This window comes from Chelonoidis abingdonii, chromosome 2 (assembly GCF_003597395.2).
Source record: "Chelonoidis abingdonii isolate Lonesome George chromosome 2, CheloAbing_2.0, whole genome shotgun sequence".
Classification (NCBI taxonomy): Eukaryota; Metazoa; Chordata; order Testudines; family Testudinidae; genus Chelonoidis; species Chelonoidis abingdonii.
The window spans coordinates 225481440-225501136 of NC_133770.1; the positions used below are offsets into that span (position 1 = coordinate 225481440).

The 19697-nt window shown below is 43.4% G+C and overlaps 1 protein-coding gene across 3 annotated transcripts in view; it reads left to right on the forward strand.

Annotated features, from left to right (window-relative positions):
• SPIDR (scaffold protein involved in DNA repair) overlaps window positions 1-19697 on the forward strand; it is a 373383-nt gene that overhangs the window by 120832 nt on the left and 232854 nt on the right. For all 3 annotated transcript variants that reach the window (XR_012655349.1, XM_075063011.1, XM_032800081.2), the window contains exons 6-7: window positions 15305-15561; window positions 17656-17756. Coding sequence is in view for 2 of the 3 variants with exons in the window: in XM_075063011.1 (XP_074919112.1) it covers window positions 15305-15561; window positions 17656-17756 (358 nt within the window). In the remaining variant the exon portion in view is untranslated. The remainder of the gene's footprint in view (window positions 1-15304; window positions 15562-17655; window positions 17757-19697) is intronic.

Below are 19697 nucleotides of genomic sequence, written 5' to 3' on the forward strand. Positions count from 1 at the left end.
CTTTCAAACCTTCCTTTGTAGCTCAGCCTCCAACTGCCAGCTACAGCACACGGTCCTTCAAACAACCACACAAACAAACAGACAGACAAACACAAGCTCAGCACACAGCAAGTAACCCCCAAACACAAACACACACACTGCAGATAGTCAGTTACCCCACAGATGCTGTATTTGCTCCTCCTTCACCTGGAAAACTCCCTTGTGAAATAGAGCTCACCTACTATGACCATTGCTGGTCCATTCACTTCCTTTCTGCACAAACTTCCTGCATGTGTCTCGAAGTCCCACCCCACCATTTATGATCTCCCGCTTTTGTCACATCTGTCTCTTTGTCCCGCTTGGGAAATTTCGACACTCTTAACCCTCCAGCCTTCTGTTGAGTGAAGTCATAGAGAACTGTTGTTCGCCCCAGGTAGGGCCTATTCAGGTGCTGATAGTGCTTGCCTTTTGGATATTTTGCCTACTCTGGGAGATGCATGCTTAAAGGCTTGTCAGCAATTTTCAAACTAACAATTTAACCAGAATTTGTAAGTTATACATAGGTCTCCCAAATCATCACAGCTTGATCACAAAAAAGTTAAAAACCTTAAAACTAATGACATAATAAAATGATTGTTCCCACATGTGCGTGGTGACAGTAAAGTGCTCTTTCTTGAGATTTAACTTACAAATGAGTTTTTTGTGCCTTTCATTTTAAAACATACTGTTTTCAAATATGCATAACCAAAATAACCTAATACATAAAACTGTATTTGGGGAAAAACAGATGACGTAGTAATATCATGTGGTGATGGTGATGATACTTTTTCCATTCCCCTAGTATCTCAGAAGTATGTTAAACAGCTGCTGCTAACGTTAGACATTTTTAAATCAGCAAGTCTGGATAATTTCCATCCAAGAGTTTTAAAAAAGCTGGCTGAGGACCAGGCTGGACCATTTAATGCTGATATTCAATAAGTCTCGGAACACCAGAAAACTGAAGGAAATTAATTTTGTGCCAATATATAAAAAGTGTAAATGAGATGAGCAGGGTAGTTATAGTTCTTTCAGTCTGCCATCGATCCTGGGTAACATAACTGAGTGGCTGATGCTGTTGTTTGTTTTCCATAGACCCCTGTTGATTAACATTCATTATATTACCCTCCTTTAATTCTTTATTAACTGAGTGCCTGATGCTGCACTCAGTTAATAAAGAATTAAAGGAGAGTAATGTAATGAATGTTAATCAACATGGGTCTATGGAAAATAAATTCTGTCAACCTAACTTGATATCTTTATTTTAATGAGATTAGAAGGTTGATAGAGGTAATGTATTGCTATAATATACTTAGACTTCTGTAAGACATTTGACTTGGTACCTCATAACATTTTGATTAAAAAACTAGAAAGATATAAAATTAACATGGCACAGATTAAATGGATTAAAAACTGACTTATCTCATGGGTCTCAAAATGTAATTGTAAATGGGGAATCATCATTGAACCAGAGTGTTTCTATTGGAGCCCCCCAGAGCTTGGTTCTTGGCCCTGTGCTATAACATTTTTATCAATGGCCTGGAATAAAGCATAACATCATCTCAGATAACATTTGCAGATGACATGCAAATTCAGGGAATAGTAAATAATGACAAGAACAGATCACTAATATAGAGTGATCTGGATTGCTTGGTAAGCTAGGCACAAGCAATTATGCATTTTAATATGTCTAAATGTGTACATCTAGGAACAAAGAATGTAAGCCATACTTACAGGATGCGGGGACTCCATTGTGGGAAGCAATGATGGTGAAATATTTCTGGGATTGTAGTGGATAATAGCCTGAACATGCGCTCCCAATGTGATGCTGTAACCGAAAGGCCTAATGTGATTCTTGACTACCGAAAAAGGGGACTATCAAGTAGGTGTAGAGAAGTTATGTTAATTCTGTATTTGGCACTGCTGCTGGAATACTGTGTTCAGTTCTGGTGTCCACAATTCAAGAAGGTGTCCACAGTTCAGAGAAGAGCCATGAGAATAACTACAGAATTAGAAAACATGCCCTATAGTGATAGAGTAAATTAATGGACACGTCAATCTAACAGAGAAAGGTGTGTAACACAATCTAATGGCTGGAAGTTCAATATAGACAAAATCAGATTGGAAATATGGTGTGAATTTTTAACAGTGAGTGTTATTAACCGCTGGTTGTGGCGGATTCTCTATCAGTAACAATTTTAAGATCAAGATAAAATATTTTTTCTAAAAGATATGCTCTAGGAATTATTTTGGGGAAGTTCTATGGCCTGTGATATACAAGATGTCAGACTAGATGATCAAAATTGTCCTTGAAATCTATGAAAACATAAGAGATCTTTTGCAGTGGCTGGCACTTCTAAAGTCCTCTATAGCTCTTAAATTTTAAGTAAGCATATACAGTTTTCACAAGTCTTATCAGTTCCCTTACTAAACTTGTAGCCATTCTGAATTATTCAGGTTCTTTTTCACTTTCGAGGGCATCATTCTCTCATGTGCTGACAATCATCTCCTTTTGGGGGGGATGGGGAGTTATATTGATAAATATTGACTTCTAGATCAGCAGTTCCCAAATTTCACTGGTTCTTACCATCTTCTTAGATTGATACTTGAAGAACCACATGCAAATTCATCTTTTTTTTTGTGCACATTTATTTTAGGACTTATTAGGCTTCGCTTAGTATTTCCAGACTCTCTAGTATTATAAATGCTTCCCCCCCACACCAACCTAAAATGCTTGATTTATAACATCCATTTTAACCATCTCAGGTTTTCAGACTGCAGCAAAAAGAAATGCAATAAAGTGGCCATTATTATTATTGGTCTTTTGTGTTACTCAAATTACAAGAAACAAATGTCATAAATGAAGCCCTGATTTATTTTGGCATAGACCTGACTTACATTCAGAGGCTTTGCTTTTTAACTTGTATAATTTGAGTTTGAAATTCCTGTTAATTACGTGGATTATTGCTGCATATGAGCCAAAGTTCACTTTACTTCCCTTTTTAAGAGTGTCAACAGAAAAAATACAAAACATTTTGAGTAACTCTTGCTTAAAAATGAAAAGTACCATTAACGAGAAGTGTGTGTGGAGGGAGGAGGGGGTGTCAGAGTCTTGGATGGGAGTGGGAGCCTTTATCTTGGCATCAGGCAGCTTCCACTCCAGGAAGCTCCACTCCAGGAGGCCTCTTGCTCCTACGCTGTCTCCCAAGCAGGGCCACTGGATACCTGCAATGCTGGGCAAGCTACACAGGAGCTCCTCTTAGCAGGGAGGAGGCTCAAATTACAGCCAGCTACTCTGTTGCTGAAGAGCCACGTGATTAAGGTTGCCACTCAGTTGGGTTTTACCTAGACAATCTGGTTTTTGACTTCTGTGTCTGGGTGCTGTTCAGGGTTGCCAGGTGCCTGGTTTTCAGTTGGAAAATCTGGTCGAAAAGGGGACCTGGCAACCCTGAATGGCACCCAACCCAAAAGTCCGGTTGCGGAACAAGAGGAAGCACTGGGTCACTAATCCACGCCCGACCTTACCCAGCTGGGACTGCTTCCTACCTGCAGGCAGGCTTCTTGAGATGATCCAGTGAGCAACAGGGGGGAGGCGGAGAGAGAGAGAGGAAAGAGCAATGGAGTTGTGGTCTCAGGGAAGGAGGGGGTGGGGCCTTGGGGGAAGAGGCAGGGTGGGGTCTTGGGTACGGTTACCAGCAGTTAGAAAGATGGTGATTCTCTTCAGACCTGTAGTCAGACTTTTATCCACTGGACCTGACTGGCTTCCTGTCCCACTCCCCTGCCCAACTTCCCTGTGGAGACAGGAGGGAATTCCCCATGCATCCTCTGCCTCCCAGGCCTGCAGGGACCAGGCTACAGCCTCTGCAGGGCAAAGAATATAGAGAAAGCTCCTGCTCTGCTACAGCGGTGCGGGTGGGGGTGGAGGGGCTTTGATCTCTGGGTTCCCTGCAACTGCAGGTTTTGCAGTTGCTCCGAACCAGCCCTGTATGCCTGCATCTTTTCAAACGAAAGGCTCTCTGGTTTTGAGATATGGAACTTTGTAGTTGTCCTCAGTTGCTTCAGCTATGTGGCTCAGCGCAAGCTGAAGGCTAGGCTTAGCAGAAAGCCATCCAGATGTGCACCAGATGAGAATATAACGCCCATCTGCACACAAGACACCACTAAATAAAGTGACTATGCTGGCATGATCAGTGAGTCTTTCACAATTATGGCTGAAAGTAGTCAGGAGTGTACATTTTGCTGCTTGGGCATTTTCTGGTGCTCTTTAATTCATGTGGCAACTTTTCATGTGAAAAAGAAAGATTTATTAAAGAGTTTTTGCTACATTGCTTCCAACAATCTCACAAAGCACCACTGGTACACACATTACGTTTGGGATCCCCTAAATGCTTTAGTGATGGACACGTTAGAACCGGGGTAGGCAACCTATGGCACGTGTGCCGCCTTCGGCACGTGAGCTGATTTTCAGTGGCACACTCACTACTCGGGTCCTGGCCATCGGTCTGGGGGGCTCTGCATTTGAATTTAATTTTAGATGAAGCTTCTTAAACATTTTAAAAACCTTATTTACTTTACATACAACAATAGTTTAGTTTTATTGATATAGCTATAGTTAGAAAGAGACCTTCTGAAAACGTTAATTTATTACTGGCACACAAAACCTTAAATTAGAGTGAATAAATGAAGACTCGACACACCACTTTTGAAATGTTGCCGACCCCTGCATTAGAAGTACCTGAAGAAGAGAGTGAATTGAGATGATTGCTTATCTCCATATCTTATTTCTTATTCCTCTGTGGGTTTGGGTGGGTTAATGCAGCCCTTGTTAAACATTATCCTCAACTTGTTGAAAAGATTATCAAAGAGAACATTACATCTAGCAACCTGAAATTCCTCACATATTTACAGAAATGTTATGTCAGCACATTCCAGGGAAACTAGCAGGCATGGTATTTCAGTATTTTCTCATTAGTGGGTTATATAGTTATAAAAATCTGAATTATAAAATTTGAAATTGATAAACTTTTTTTTAATTAATTTTTTTTTACAATAGCACATATACTGGATTTGTATTGAACTCAGTCTCCTGCCTTCCACGTTTCCACTGTCCTTAGATGCTTGGAGACTGGCCAAGCAGAACTACTCATTCTGCTAACAGGTTGTGTTTTACCAGCAGATGAGCAATGTTGACAGCATATTTTTTGTCTATATAATGCACGCGATTCTGCTCAATGTAATACATTTCCCCAAAAACTTCCCAGGGACAGCACACCTGGCCCAGTTTCTGGTGACTGACTTTCCCTCCTGTTCCCACCTCTCTCCAGATTAACACATAGGCTGTGATATTATATCAATAAACTTAGTGCATTTCTCCCAAAAACAAAGAATTTTAGTAGAGTACATTTAATGTAAATTTCCTTTTGCTCACTTTCATGGGTATAGTAAGGAGATGCCGATTGATATAACTGGGAAAACAAATTAATACTTTCCCCATTCTGTTGCTAGTGTCCTCAGTATGTATGTATTGTCGTCGTCATCATGATTAACAAACACTAAAAATAACATGATGCTTCAGAGGTGTAGAAAAGACACATTCGCTACCACGAAGAGTTTATAGTCTAAAATAGACAACGCCAATAAAAATAAAACCTGGCATGGTATCTTACAAAAGGTAGGCATGGGGGAGATGAGAAGGTGGGGAGAAGTAAAAATTTTAGGAAGGGATTTGAAGGAGGTGAGAGCAACTGTTCCAGGCATAGGAGACAGAGCCTTACGAGTTGTGAAGCAAGAAGTGGGGCAAAGGGGAAGGGCAGTCAAGCAAGAGGTTTGAGAGGAATGCAGTGAGAGTGGGAGAAAATGAGTCCACTATAATGTTCCTTTAGTGCTGTAACCTGAATTCCCCAGCACCGCAGGAGCTGTTAATGTGGAACATTAACCCTGTGTTTGTGTGTGCACCTGGATTTATTCCCATAAAATGGTACTGAGAGCAGAGATGTAAATGGAAGCAAGATTGAGTCCATCAATAAGCTTTGCTCCAGTTTACCTTTGAAAAATGCAGACCATCAGAAATAGTACCTCTTCCCTCTCATCTTCAGCTGATAAGTGAACATTGTTTCTGAAGCCTCCGACAAAAATTTCATACCGATTGTGAACAAATCTGTCTGCATGACCAGCTCAGATGAAAGGGCCTAAGGACTGAAATGATTAGATAATCCAGTTTAGTTCAAAGTACAGGTTGGTCGTAATTGCGCTTTGGCACATGTGAACTACCTGAGTTGCTGGAAGAGGAGGAAATGGACTAGTTTGTTGGAGTTTCGGCTGCTGGCACAGAGTCATGTCTAATCTGAAGTAGAATACCTGCTCAGAATTCAGCATTATGGCATAAGTGGCATTTATGCTTATACCAAGCTGTTCTGATCCCTTCTTTAGATAAGAGCTTGAAACATGCTACAGATTTTACTTCTAGTACATAGGATTTATTCCTGAATAAAATTCTCTCATTTTAAAATCAAAATGTTGGCAATTCTGGCCTATTTTCTAGACAAGATTGTGGTCTTAAAACCTAGTTCTAATGCAGTTTTTCCCTGTTCAATTAAGGCAACCAAAGTGTTAGAAAGCAGGTTTGCAAGAATTGTATTTATACTGATTTTACTCACTCAGTCTCAAAAAACTGGGGTTTTATAGCCTATATCCACTCTGTTTTCATAAATGAAACTGAATACATAACTGCCTAAAGCAAAACAATATCGAACAGGTTTAACGGTTGATGTAGTGATAGCTCTTATACAGTTACTGATAGAAAGATAGTAATTACTAGCGACTTTAAAGTCAGAAATAGTCCTTATATAAGTGACAGCAAGGATGAAGAGACTTCAGTGGTGTTGGCCAAAATTTTCAAATTTAGGTGCCTAAAGATAGACATCTACAGCCAAGTAAATTCCTGTACAAAAGCAGCCTGATTTTCAGTGGTGCTAACCGTCTACACTAGTGTTTCTCAAACTGGGGCCACCACTTGTTTAGGGAAAGCCTCTGGTGGACGGGTCGGTTTGTTTACCTGCCCCGTCCACAGGTCCGGCCGATCGTGGCTCCCACTGGCTGCTCTTCGCCGCTGAAGGCCAATAGGGGCTGCTGGAAGCGGCAGCCAGTAAGTCCCTCTCCCCAAGCACGTGTTTGGTTTGCTGGTGCCTAGAGCCGATCCTGCACATAGGCTACTTATGTACACAAGTTGATCTAAATCATTTTAACAATTTTTTCAAAAATAAATAGATGTCCATAATCTTCATGGTCTCTCAACCTGACATAAGTGGAAGAAATTGAAGATATTCTTGTGTGATGATGAATCAGAGATTAGACAAAGCAATAAAACCATATCTGGAGATTCAGCATTGAGACTTAAACATTTATGAGGTTAATGGAAAACACAGGTTCTGTACACCTGTGCTACAAGCTGATGGAGAGGACAGTAGCGCTGTTTGAGGTAGAAAAATCACAAAATCTCTGATTTTAAGGCCTACCTACATTACAAAGACAATGGTGTAAAGAGGCTCAGTTACAACATGGCTGTTCCAAATACCTAGATTGCAAGTGAGTCTCCTTCACACAGTCATATTTATAATATGAGCAGGGCCTCGAAGTAACCCTAAAACTTCATCTTTGTAAATTGTCACTTAGCCAGTTGTTTCCTTCTTTTAACCTGGACACCTCTCTCCAATAGATAGCACTGTGTCTTACCGTGCTTGTTAGTTTGATCTGTTTGTGCATTCAGAACTTAATTTTAATATTATAGCTGGCAAGTGCCTTTGGAAATAAAAATGAAATGAAAGGGGGGCACTTCTTTGTATGTAAGAGTATACTTGGACTGAGCAAGTACACTCTATTTCTGTTAGGAGGATCCATGCTTAGACCAACCTGTTCTGAGACAGGCAGGCTGAAACAGCTTGCAGACATCTTCAGAACTGTAACCTGCGAAACCTGTTTGCCTCAAAAGATGCTGTTTCTGCTCAGAGTTGAAGATTAGAGGACGCCTGTAGCTTCTATTTCTTCCTCTCTGCCACTGGCTCCTCATTCCTTTTTACCTGGCTAAAGCTTCACTAACCTGGAACCCTCCCACTAGGTCAGTGGAAAAATCTATTTTGTTACAAGTTAAACTGTTCTCTTGAGGTTTTACAAAACCGCAGCTGAAAAATGCCTTTTTGGAGGAGCAAAACCATGTTTCAGCCTCTTCTTTCATTTATGTTTTCTAAAACAAGTGGTGCTGCGTGCAACATCATGTTGGCAAATGAATATCATGTGTATTGGAAGGAAGTAGGATTGTGTGCGTGATGACATGTGCATTTTTTAATTTGAGAAGTCAGTGCCAGCCGTGCTTTTTCTGAGCTAAGGCAGTATCATCTGAACAAGGAATCAGAGCTACTCTGTAACAATGTAGATAATTTGTTTTTCATTGCTGTTACTCTTTTTTGAGGCAGTGGGTGTTAGTTGCTCCTCATTCAGGTTGAACTCTTTCCTATTACTCATGAACAGTATTCTGGGCAAGATCTCATTTGTCCCTCCTCTTGTTTATTGGGGTTACTGTTTCCTCTAATAGTTACTGTCACCACAGTTATTGTCTACCTGAAGGTGAACAGTTTCCTGAAACAAATGACACTATGTAAAATTGCTTGACAGGAGGTACTTCTAGAACAAACATCAAAGGTTGTGCAGAAATCGAAACTAAGAGTATACCATTATGGTGTCTTGAGTATTATGCTTTGATCTTCAGTCATTTTGGGGAGCATCCTATTTTTTTCTCTTTGCATTTTAGTATTCATGTGGGTAGCTTGTAAATAGGTGAGAGGTTACAGTAGGATTCCACAGAAGCTGAGAATGGGCAACAGGGGACGGATTACTTGATGAGTACGTGTTCTGTTCATTCCCTCTAACACACCTGGCATTGGCTACTGTTGGAAGACAGGATACTGTGCTAGATGGACCTTTGGTCTGACTCAGTATGGCCGTTCTTATGTTCTTAAGGCATGTTGTCTGTGAACATCTGCATACTTAGACCAAATCCCTTCCAATTCCTTCACCCTATGGAAATTTTTTTAAAAATGTCCAATAGGCTTTCAGTGACAATACTTGTTAGTGCTAATGCTTTGAATTTGATCGCATGTATACTTGGGGCAACCTGCAGCTAATAAAGTAACTAATGCAAACACAGCTTCTGGTATTGTGATCTTGACCGAACTTTCAACCTTAGCAGTATCAGAACTGGTCAATATTTCAATGAGGGACCTCCAAAGAAAAGCCAATGTGTTCCAGGAAGTGGTGCTGTTAATTTAGAAGCTGATCCTCTTCCTTTAGAGACAGTAATGAACCCATGCCCTGGTATCATGAGAGGAGCTGTGCAGCTAGAATTAACATCTTTCTGATGAGTCATTAAAAACGAAGTGCTAACTACTTGTTAAAGATCTCTTAGCACTGTTTAGAAGAGATGGGGTATTTGGCTCTGGTTAAATTCTAATTTGAGAAACTGCCAGTTGTCGTATATAATTTCTTCTGCAGATTCAAGTGCATGTAGCATTCTTTCTCACTATTTGTCCTAAATGATTATGTAATGATTTCTGTGCACAGTTAAACAGCTACTGCATTCCACCCCAGAGGACGGTTGCATTTCATTGTGTTGATGTAAAGTGGCTATGTTGTGGCTTTTGTTGAGGTTGGGAGTGGTGGTTGGTGGAGACTGGGTCAGTGTACTCAGGAGAGGCAACTGTTACCAGTTCTTTAAAAGGGTGCAGTTGCACTCTCTGTCAGCCTCAGAGTAATAATGCATACAGAAAGGGATGTGGGGCATTGAGCAGGCCCAGGTCACTTCCCATTTTGCCTACTCAACAGCCCCTTTAATGATATGGAGCACATCTGACTGTGCTAGTGCTTGTGCACAGAGGAATTTCAAGGAAGCTTCCTGCACTTTCTCCTTCCTTTGTGCACCCAAACAATCAACCACAATTTGATCGGTACTTTGTAAAGTAATTTGGTGTCCTTTGGGATGAAAGGCATTGCACAAATATAAGCTGCTATTATCATCAACACATTGCATTATTGCTCCAAATAGGAAGTTTCAAGTAATCTCCTCTATCAGTTTGGGCTTGCAGCTCCAAAAAATTAAGAACTAATGATTTCTCTATCTTATTACTCCTTTTTGTCATCATAGTTAACTCCGCCCATGCATTACTATTTATCTCACAGACTCTGCTCTCTCTGTGGTTATGCTGTCAGAAGAAAGGTGGTGGCTTTTGTGTGTGCAGTACCGTAGGAAACTATACCCAAGAATTTAGGCTTTTAAGCAAAGGTGTGTATACCTGAATTTAACCCTTAAGACTGAAAAGAAATACTTACCTTAACTGAATTATCTCCCTGGGTCTTAGTAAAAGATCCTGGGTTGAAGTCAACATAGTGTTGCAATTAACATTTTTCAAAATGGGGGAGAGGGTGGATTTAAAGAGGAAAATATGTATAGCTTTAAACTCTTTATTCTTCTTAGAGTGGTTGCTCATGTCAATTCCATTCTAGGTGTGTGTGTGTACGCCATCGTGCACAGTTGGAGACTTTTGCCTTAGTGGTATCCGTAGGTTGGCTGTGGTGACCTCTGGAGTGCCGCACTCATGTGTCAGTATATCAGGCGCTACCGGCCCTATGCCTTCTCAGTATTTCCTTACCACCCATGGTGGTAAGTCAGAGCGCCTCTTTTCCTTGCCTCGCAAGTGGTCAGCAGTTTCTTTCCCTTTTGACTTAGTGGTCCAGCTGTAAATAGTTTTGTTTGTTGTAGATAAGATAAGTGGCTGTTAAGTACTTTAGTTAGTTAGGGTCCTGGTGGGGACTTTGCCCCAGACGAAGCATGCCCTGGTCGTTGGGTTTTAAGCCCTAGGCTGACTGTAATCAGCCTGTGCAGGTTAGTGACAGCTGTCTGATGTGCCTGGGGGAATCGCACATCAAAGAAAAGTGTTGCATCTGTAAGAACTTTTGTCCCAGGACACGTCCTCACATCACTGTCCGCCCGGCCTCGGAGCCATCCTGGCCGGACGCTCGCAATGCCCAGCACTTGGTCCTCAGTTCGTGGCGCACTCCCAGCGCTGGGCTCTACCTGGCACCGATTCTCTTTGCCTGTGCCCAAGAAGAAGTCTTGAGAAGTGCAACCCAGCACTGAGCAAGACAGACCAAGGGGCACTGGGTAAAGGACTCTGTTTGGGCCACGTGCCCATGCCAGAGTTGGAAGGGGACACTTATCATAGACTATCAGGGTTGGAAGGGACCTCAGGAGATCATCTAGTCCAACCCCCTGATCAAAGCAGGACCAATCCCCAGACAGATTTTTGCCCCAGATCCCTAATGGTCCCCTCAAGGATTGAACTCTCAACTCTGGGTTTAGCAGGCCAATGCTCAAATCACTGAGCTATCCCTCCCCCCGAGGGAACCTCCTACTCCCCTATGTGATCTGCCACTGACTCCGGGGAGCCGTAGGGGACGCAGACTGATGGAGGAGTCAACACCTTCCCAGCTCCTGGCGCCCAGAAAGCAAAGGACTCTCCTACCGCAGCCAGCATGCATGCGGCACTGGACCTGGCAAAGGCTTCCTACAAGGGTAAGCCAGCCATGAAAGCCTCCCAGAAGGGAAGTGAACGCTGCTGATCTCCGGAGCCGAGGCAGAGCTTTTTCTCATCACACTTCTGGTCTCCGCATCAGCCCAGGTCACCGGTTTGCCACAACAGATCGCCGGCACCATGCTCCCAGTATCTGTCTTTGTGTCAAGACTTGCGCAGAGAGAAGTGCTGGTCATCATATGGTCGGCACCAGTCATCCTTATGCTGACCTTCTGCATGCCGATGATCGCTGTCACCTAGACCACGGGGACTCTCCCCAACATAGCGCCGCTCTCCCCTACTCCTGGTCTGCCTACTCGAGGTACCTGTCACCCATGTTGATGGTTAGCAGCAAGATTCAGGTGTCGACGGCCCTGCCATGGTCACCGGATGAGGATTCCTCTGGCAAGTAGAGGGAGTTCAGCCCTTCTCTGAGACAGCACTGTTGTGACTGGGCTCCTGAGGCTGCATCCAGCTCAGCGATACCATCCTGGTAGTATGGCCAGTGGCCAGCGCAATGGCCTTACTGGAATGCCTGGGGCATGCTGGTTATGCTAATGCCCGTCTCACTAATTGTTGGTCGCTGCACTGGACAATCACCAAATGGCATTGGGCTGGTGCGCAAAGTGGAGGGACTGGTGCCTACCCTAAGGCCCCCTCTCCACTCGGGGAATGATGCCCCAGGTCCTTCCCCAGTGGTTCAGTTATACTCATCCTCTCCAGACAAGGCTGTGGTGGAGCCCATTCACGCTAGCCCACCAGACAACTTTAAGGAGCACTAAGCCCTGCTCTAAAGTTAGGCCTAGAGGCAGAAGAGATGGTGGAGCAATCAGACACTTTGTTTAATGTGCTCTCTACATCCACCCCTTCACGCACTCCCAGTGCACGAAGGGGTCCTAAAGATTACCAAAGCCTTCTGTTAAGCCCTGTCTTCAAGCCTGCTCACTTCCAAGAGGGCTGAGAAAAAGTATTTCGTCCCTGCCAAGGTGTTTGAATATTTATATACACATACACACCCCGCCCCTAATGTCATTAGTTGTTTCAGCGGCCAACGAGAAAGACAAGCAAGGGCATTCTAGTTCCACTCCTCAAGAATAAGGAGGCCAAGAGACTAAAACTTTTCTGGCTTTCAGTGACAATACATGTTAGTACTCTCCTTGCTTACTCTCCAAAAACAAAACAAAACAAAAAAAACCACACACACAAGATGGGACTTCTTGGGAAATTAATAGTTTTAATATGTGTATAGTAATAAATTCCAACAAAAATATTGCCGTGATTCAGGAGAATACACTTAAGCATATGTTTAACTCCCATTAAATTCAATGGGTCTTAAGCACATGCTTAGAGTTAAGAACATGTTTAATTGCTTTCCTCATTTGGAATCTATGTGCACAAACTACTACTTTGTAGTCCTTTTTTTGTTTTCGATGTGATGGATATTTTAGCCATTTATCTCAGTAAACTCAAATGTCTCCAAAAGCAAAAGAATATATCCAAGGGTTATCTAAAAATGAACTGGCATACTAATTTATTACTGTGTGAAACCTTTTTATCTGGTTGCATTTCCAGGAGGAAAGGGTTGTCCTTAAAAAACCCACACACCCCAAAAAAACACTGTTTGTATTTTAACAATGTTGATAGCTGTTGTGTTTAATATTAGCCTGCTTTTTTAGGGGAAGGGGAGCTAAATACATTTTTTGCCATTCTTTTCCTCTCTGAGTAATTTTTAAAAGTCCTTCCAACTCCTTTTTGAAAGCATATGGGTGTTCTTTGAACACTTACCACGCATCTCATAATTTACACTAATCTTGTGTTGGAGAAAAATTTAGAGAACTTTTTAAAAAATACACAGTTAAACACAATGTTTTGTTGCAAATAATTAGGTTAATTATTGACAGATGATACTGCTAGCTTCTTGAGAGGAGGCATTAACCTCAGTTGTTATGATGGCACCAGTGATTTAAAGTCTTCATTAGAGATTTTGTCTGCCTTGCTGGCTCCATAGGGGAAAAGAGATTCTGTGGTCAAGGACACTGTTAACTGATGAAAATTTGACCTTGAGCAAGTCACTTACACGCTCTGTTTTTCAGTTCCCCTTCTGTAAAGTGAGGATACTACTTTGAAAGAGCCAAACAGGCTGATAATTGCAAAGATAATTCTGAGTCATGTATCTTGTGTACACTGAGGAGTTTTTATCAAACTGTCCCAGTGTTGCAATAGTACTTTTATGGCTCCACTGGCACTAGCCCCCAGCAATTTTACTATGGTGTCATGTAACCCATCTTAGAGCATTGATAGAGGCAGCAGGTTTGTATAGTTTTTGGTGGTGCCCAGAATGGGTCCAAGACCTGCCCTGCCCCCACATCTGCCTAAGGCTTAGTGAGGGAGTTCGGGTGTGGGAGGGGTGCAGGCTCGGGAATGGAGTTTGGGTGCTGGGTCCAGGCTCTGGGCTGGGGCAGGGGGTTGGGATGCAGGAGGGGTTCAGGGTCTAGGAGGGAGTCTGGGTGCTGGGTGCAGAGTCTGGGCTGGGACGGGGGCTGGGGTACATGAGGGAGTTTGGGGTGCAGACTCTGGGGGAGAGTTTGGGTGTGGGAGGGGTGTGGGCTCTAGGAGGGAGTTTGGGTGCTGGGTATGGGATCTGGGCTGGGACGGGGTGCATTAAGGGGTGCAGGAGGGGGTTTGGGATGCTGGATGCGGGCTCTGGAAAGGGGTTTTGGTGCTGGGTGCGGTCTCTGGGCTGGGACGCAGGGTGGAGGTGTGGGGCATGTGGCTGGGCTGGGGATGAGGCATTTGGGGAGCAGCAGGCAGGTTGGGACAGGGGACCAGAGAGGATGACTCCCCCCAGCCCTCTCCCTGCTGGCAGCAGCAAGTTCCGGGGGGGGGAGGGGGAAGTGGGGCCCCTCCCCGGCTTGACACTAACCTAAGCTCCCGCCCCCAGCTGCTGCTCAGGAGGTCCAGCCAGGATAAGTCCCTGGAGTCGACTTGGAGTTGCCTGCCGGGGGGCTGCCATGTGCCTCCTCCCCCGCCCTCCACCCTCCCTCCGCAGGTGCAGCAGCTGCCTCAGCCTGCCCCGGCACCACTCCTTTGTAGCCAACCATGGCAGTGGCCGGCGAGGGAGCACAGCACGGAGCTGCAGAGGGAAGCTGCCCAGGGCCGGGAGAGGCCATGGGGATGGCAGGCGGGGCTAGGGGAGAGACCTGACTGCAAGCGTTGGTGGAGCCAGGCCCCCCAGGCCCTGAATTTACTGAAGCCCCAGCACCACGGGCCTATACAACTTGACACCCCTGAGCAGTGATGGGAGAATTTGAGGAAAACCTCAATATACCCAAGGCCCATGAGTCAGCTTTTGTAGAAAGTTACAGGCCTTAATGTTCCATAACATCCTCTGCCATGAGTTTTTGTATAGCAGTTTATAGGAATCCTGTCTATTCTCTGAGCTGGAAATGAGGAGTCCTAAGGGACACCTTTAAGTCCCTTTAGAACAAAGCTGACATAACCCAGTATTTCAATAAAGCCAGATAGTCAGTAAAGAGATCTTTAGATTGTTGGAGTCAGCTATTTTCCCTAATTTGACAAACCTACATCCAAAAAATAAATCAGGCATACTCTTCTGTCAGTGTATGTTCAGACTTGATGCTCTATGTTTGTTCTTATTTTCATATGTCCAGACAGTTTCTACAGAAATTTCTGAATATTCATCTGACAGTGAAAATCTGGAAGAAGGCCAAAGGGACACAGAGTCTTCTAATTTTGGATTTAGCAAAAAGCTACAATCAAGTTCTGAAGCAGATCTGGCACAGGCGACAGGCAGATCTGCAAGTGACTGGCTAAAATCGGCACAGGCCCTTCTGCAGACACCTAAGAAACAATTAGATAAGACCTCAAGGACTCCAGAAGATTCTGCAAAGAAAAGGAAATTGCTGAGGTAGATTACAATTTTTTTTCAAGGGAAAAACTTCAATTGAAAAAATCAGAATTAACCAACATTTATCAAGAGAACTGGACTAGTCTTCCTACATTGTAGGTTTGACTTGCAGATTAAGTTAACAAAAGAACAGGTTCTGAGATATGATAGGTGTAAAGCTTAGTGTTTAGCCACTGTGGAGCTGTAATAATCTGTCCAGAGTTTGGTAAAGGGGAATTTGCTGATGGAAGAAAGTGGAGAAGTCTACGAGGAGGTGAATTGCTGTCACTTTGGTTGCCTCTCTCTCTTTCTGGAATCTTCAGAGATTTTGTCATTTAAAGAATTACTAGACAACTGGGGACTAATGTTGTGCACTCCTTATTTGGCCGCCCAGCTTTATTCCAGAGTAGCCCTGTGTAAATGATTTTTTCAGATGATCTTATTCTCAGATGGATAAATATGAAAATGCTTAAGTTAGAGGTGAAGAAAAATGCCCAAATAGTCCAAAGGTAGCTTCATACACACTAGTCCAGTGGCTCTCAAACTTTTTTTTTTTTACTGGTGACCTGTAAGTGGGTGCAGACTCACCCGGCAGCTCCTTCTGCTGGTTGTCCATGGGAATTAGCTCACCAGCCCTCTGAAGTGCCCTCTGCAGGCCGGTGTCCCGCTGTTGCTTGGCTCCCGTGTCCCTCCTGCACCCCAGTGCCCCTTAATCTCAGGGTTCTGTCCCCCAGGCAGTACCCCCACACATTCAGGTTCTGGGTCCCCCCACCCAGGGGAACCCCCACCCACTAACCCCACCTCACCTCAGTCTGGGCTACTGCCAGTCACCATCTAGCCCCACTCCTTGGGGCAGACTGCAGTATAAGCCACTCATCACAGACAAGGGGGTTTGGACCTGCTGCCTTCCTCTACCACCCAGTACCCTTTTAGGCCTTAAAGCAGGCCTTGCAGCCTGGGGAGTTGCCAGCCAGGAGCTCCTCTGGCCTTTCCCCCATTCTGCCTCACTCCCAGTACCTTTTCTGCTAGGCAGCCAGGCCCTGCTTCCTCTCAGAACAGAGAGAGCCTTCTGAACTCCTGGCTGCCCTGACCTTTATAGGGCCAGCTGGGTCTGTCTGGGGCGTGTCCTCCAGCTGAGGCTGCCTCCCAATCAGCCCAGTTTTTCTCTCAACCCTCTCTCAGGGGTGGCTTTAAGGGCAGGAGCGGGTGTCTACCCCACTACACGATCCCTTTCACATAACAAGTCTCTGAGTGCAACACCCCCCCCCCCCCATAAATTAAAAACACTCTAACACCATTATAAATGCTGGAGGCAAAGTGAAGTTTGAGGCTGACAGCTTGTGACCCCCCATGTAGTAACCTCATGACCCTCTGAGGGGTCCCGACCCCCAGTTTGAGAACCCCTGCACTAGTCTGTTTGTTCTTAAACTAGAAAACTGACCCCTTTCAGTATCAAATGTATAGGAATTGCTTTGAAATTATGTTAAGTGTGTATGTTTCAGATGCCACTGTTCCTTTGACCTTGAGAATGTTGAATTAATTTCTGTGTGGACAGTTTTCAGGCCACTGAAATGCACACTTGATCCAGCTTGTGAAATGAATCCTAGGGTAAAGTGTGGGTAAAAGAATATTTTTGCAATCATTCGTTGCCAACGGGCAAGCAATTCTGAAAAAGTGGCTGTAAAGTGAACCCCAGGTGGAAGTTATGGATAAGGTGACATTCTTGATGGGGCATTGCTCTTGACAGATGTGGACCTTTTTCAGAATTGTCCTATATTTGTATCTGTTTTCTAATTTTTTTTTAAAAAAAGTGGAAGTGCAGAGGGAGAATGGAAATACTTCCTTAAACTCATATTGGTGGTGGACTAAGGGACTTGAAATTTTGAATACCAGGATGATGAACATTTCTGTGTCTTGTTTATTGTATAAACTCACATTTTATTGGGATTGTAGCCCAGTCTGAATTGTCTGAGCAACTCTGTAGAGTGTAATTTTACAGTATGTCTCTGTCTCTGAGGGTCACAAAGTAAATATTTCATCTGTCCTATGACTTGTTACTTGGCAAAACTGAATACTAATTCTTGGCTTAATTGAGCATTTCTTTATTCTCTGCAGGGGAGGGCTAGCAGAGAGGTTAAATCGGCTGCAGAACAGAGAGCGATCTGCCATTAGCTTTTGGAAACATCAATGTGTTTCAGAGTATAAAACCTCTTCAGGTAAGAACCATGTGTGTAGGCATGTTATAGGAAAGTATATATTTGTTACTTTTACATCTGTTCATTAGAAAAATACTTTATGTTGCCATGCATATAGTAATATGGTGCAAGTTTGTTTTCTATATAGCAGTGGCTCTGAGTTGCAGCATGTGTACCATTGATATTCTGCAGAACGGCATCTCTTATCTCATAGACTCATAGGTCAGAAGGGACCAATATGATCATCTAGTCTGACCTCCTGCACAAAGCAGGCCACAGAACCCTACCCATTCACTTCTATAACAACCCCCTAACCTATGTCCGAGTTACTGAAGTCTTCAAATTGTGGTTTGAAGACTTCAAGCTGCAGAGAATCCACCAGCACACTCGGTATTCATAATGTCCCTGTCACTGAAGTACTTGAGTTCAAAAGGTGAAAATTTTCTGTCTATCTAGGGGCTTAAATGTTAGGAAATGCCAGAATTAAGATTGCATAGGAAATTTTAATTTACTCTTTTACATGTATGCAGTTTTATGATACAGTCTCCAATTACATGATCACATGCCTCTCTGAATCTTCAAAGAATGTAGATGCCAAACTCTGAAGACTCTACTGAGCGTGTATAAAATGTGATTGTTCAGAAGCTCATAAATTGGCTGAATTTGGGTGAATTTTCACAGGGACAACAAAGGGCACATCTCTTCTATCAGGGCAACCCCACTTCCACCCTTTGCAAGACAGACTTGAAATTTTGAAGTGCTAGAGCTTCTCAGCAACATGGCTGTGATTTTTTTTATTTGATTTTTTTTATTTTGACATGGGCTGGACAACATATATTTCCCTAATCTAATCTGTTTCTCAAAAATAGCTGACTTGTTTTAGCTGAAATTAAAAAATTCAACCTAAGTCAGATGCCCGCTATGGAAAATTTCAACCTGAATGGTTAAAATTTTGCTTTGACAGTTAGGCAACCTTAATGTAACTGCCTGTAATCTAAGAGTGTAATATTTTTCTTGTGCTGCTAACCGTAACACTTTTAGCGTTCATCTTACTGGAATTCAAGCTAAGAATCTCTTGCTGGTCTCAGTGTAATGTTGGTGAACAAAGTGCCAGCTCTGGCTAAGGCTGTAGACGGTAGCTAAGAACTGACAAACTTGTAGCTGGAAACAAAACCAGTTCACCTGTATGTTAGTTTTATTCAAATTTCAGACAGGAAGAGTCACTCCTGCTAGCCATCCAAGAAGACTATCAAATATTAAGAAGGCCATGGTAGGACAAAAGCTTTGTTGATTGCCCCGTCCACCCATGGAGAAGTATGTGCAGAAGGCCTTGGGCCATCCACTTGAATGCTGGAAGAGGGTGTCGTAAACAGATAGCTAAGGGTTAATGTTTCTTTTACCTGTAAAGGGTTAACAAAGGGAACCAAACACCTGACCAGAGGACCAATCAGGAAACCGGATTTTTAAAAGCTCAGGGAGGGAACGTTTGGGGGGGGTGTGGTCCGCTTTGTGTGTGCTTTTGTCTGTCATCTCGGCTAAAGTCTTTCCTATCAAGCTTCTCTAATCTTCAGTTAAGTTGTGAGTACAAAAGGTAGAAAAAATAGGCTTTTATTGTTTTTTTGTATTTAATTTGTATTGTAAGAACTCAGGATTTATAGCTTATGATGTGATGGCGGGCAGCGAATGGGAAAGATAAAATCAGAAGCGTAGGTAATAAACCAATTCTGAACTTAGCGTCCAAAGGTGGGTGCCCTAGCATAAATCCTCAGCTTAATTACCAGCTTGGATCTGATATTGCTGCCAACACAGCCAGACAGGAATTACAAGGGCGCCTGCCCTACATCTATGCACTCTGGGTCTTTCCCAAACCCTTCCTCTGGGGACCCCAGACTAATGCCCCTGAGTTCTTACCTAAAGGAATCCCTCCTTGTCTTCTCTCTGTATTTCCGCTCCCCAGGCTCC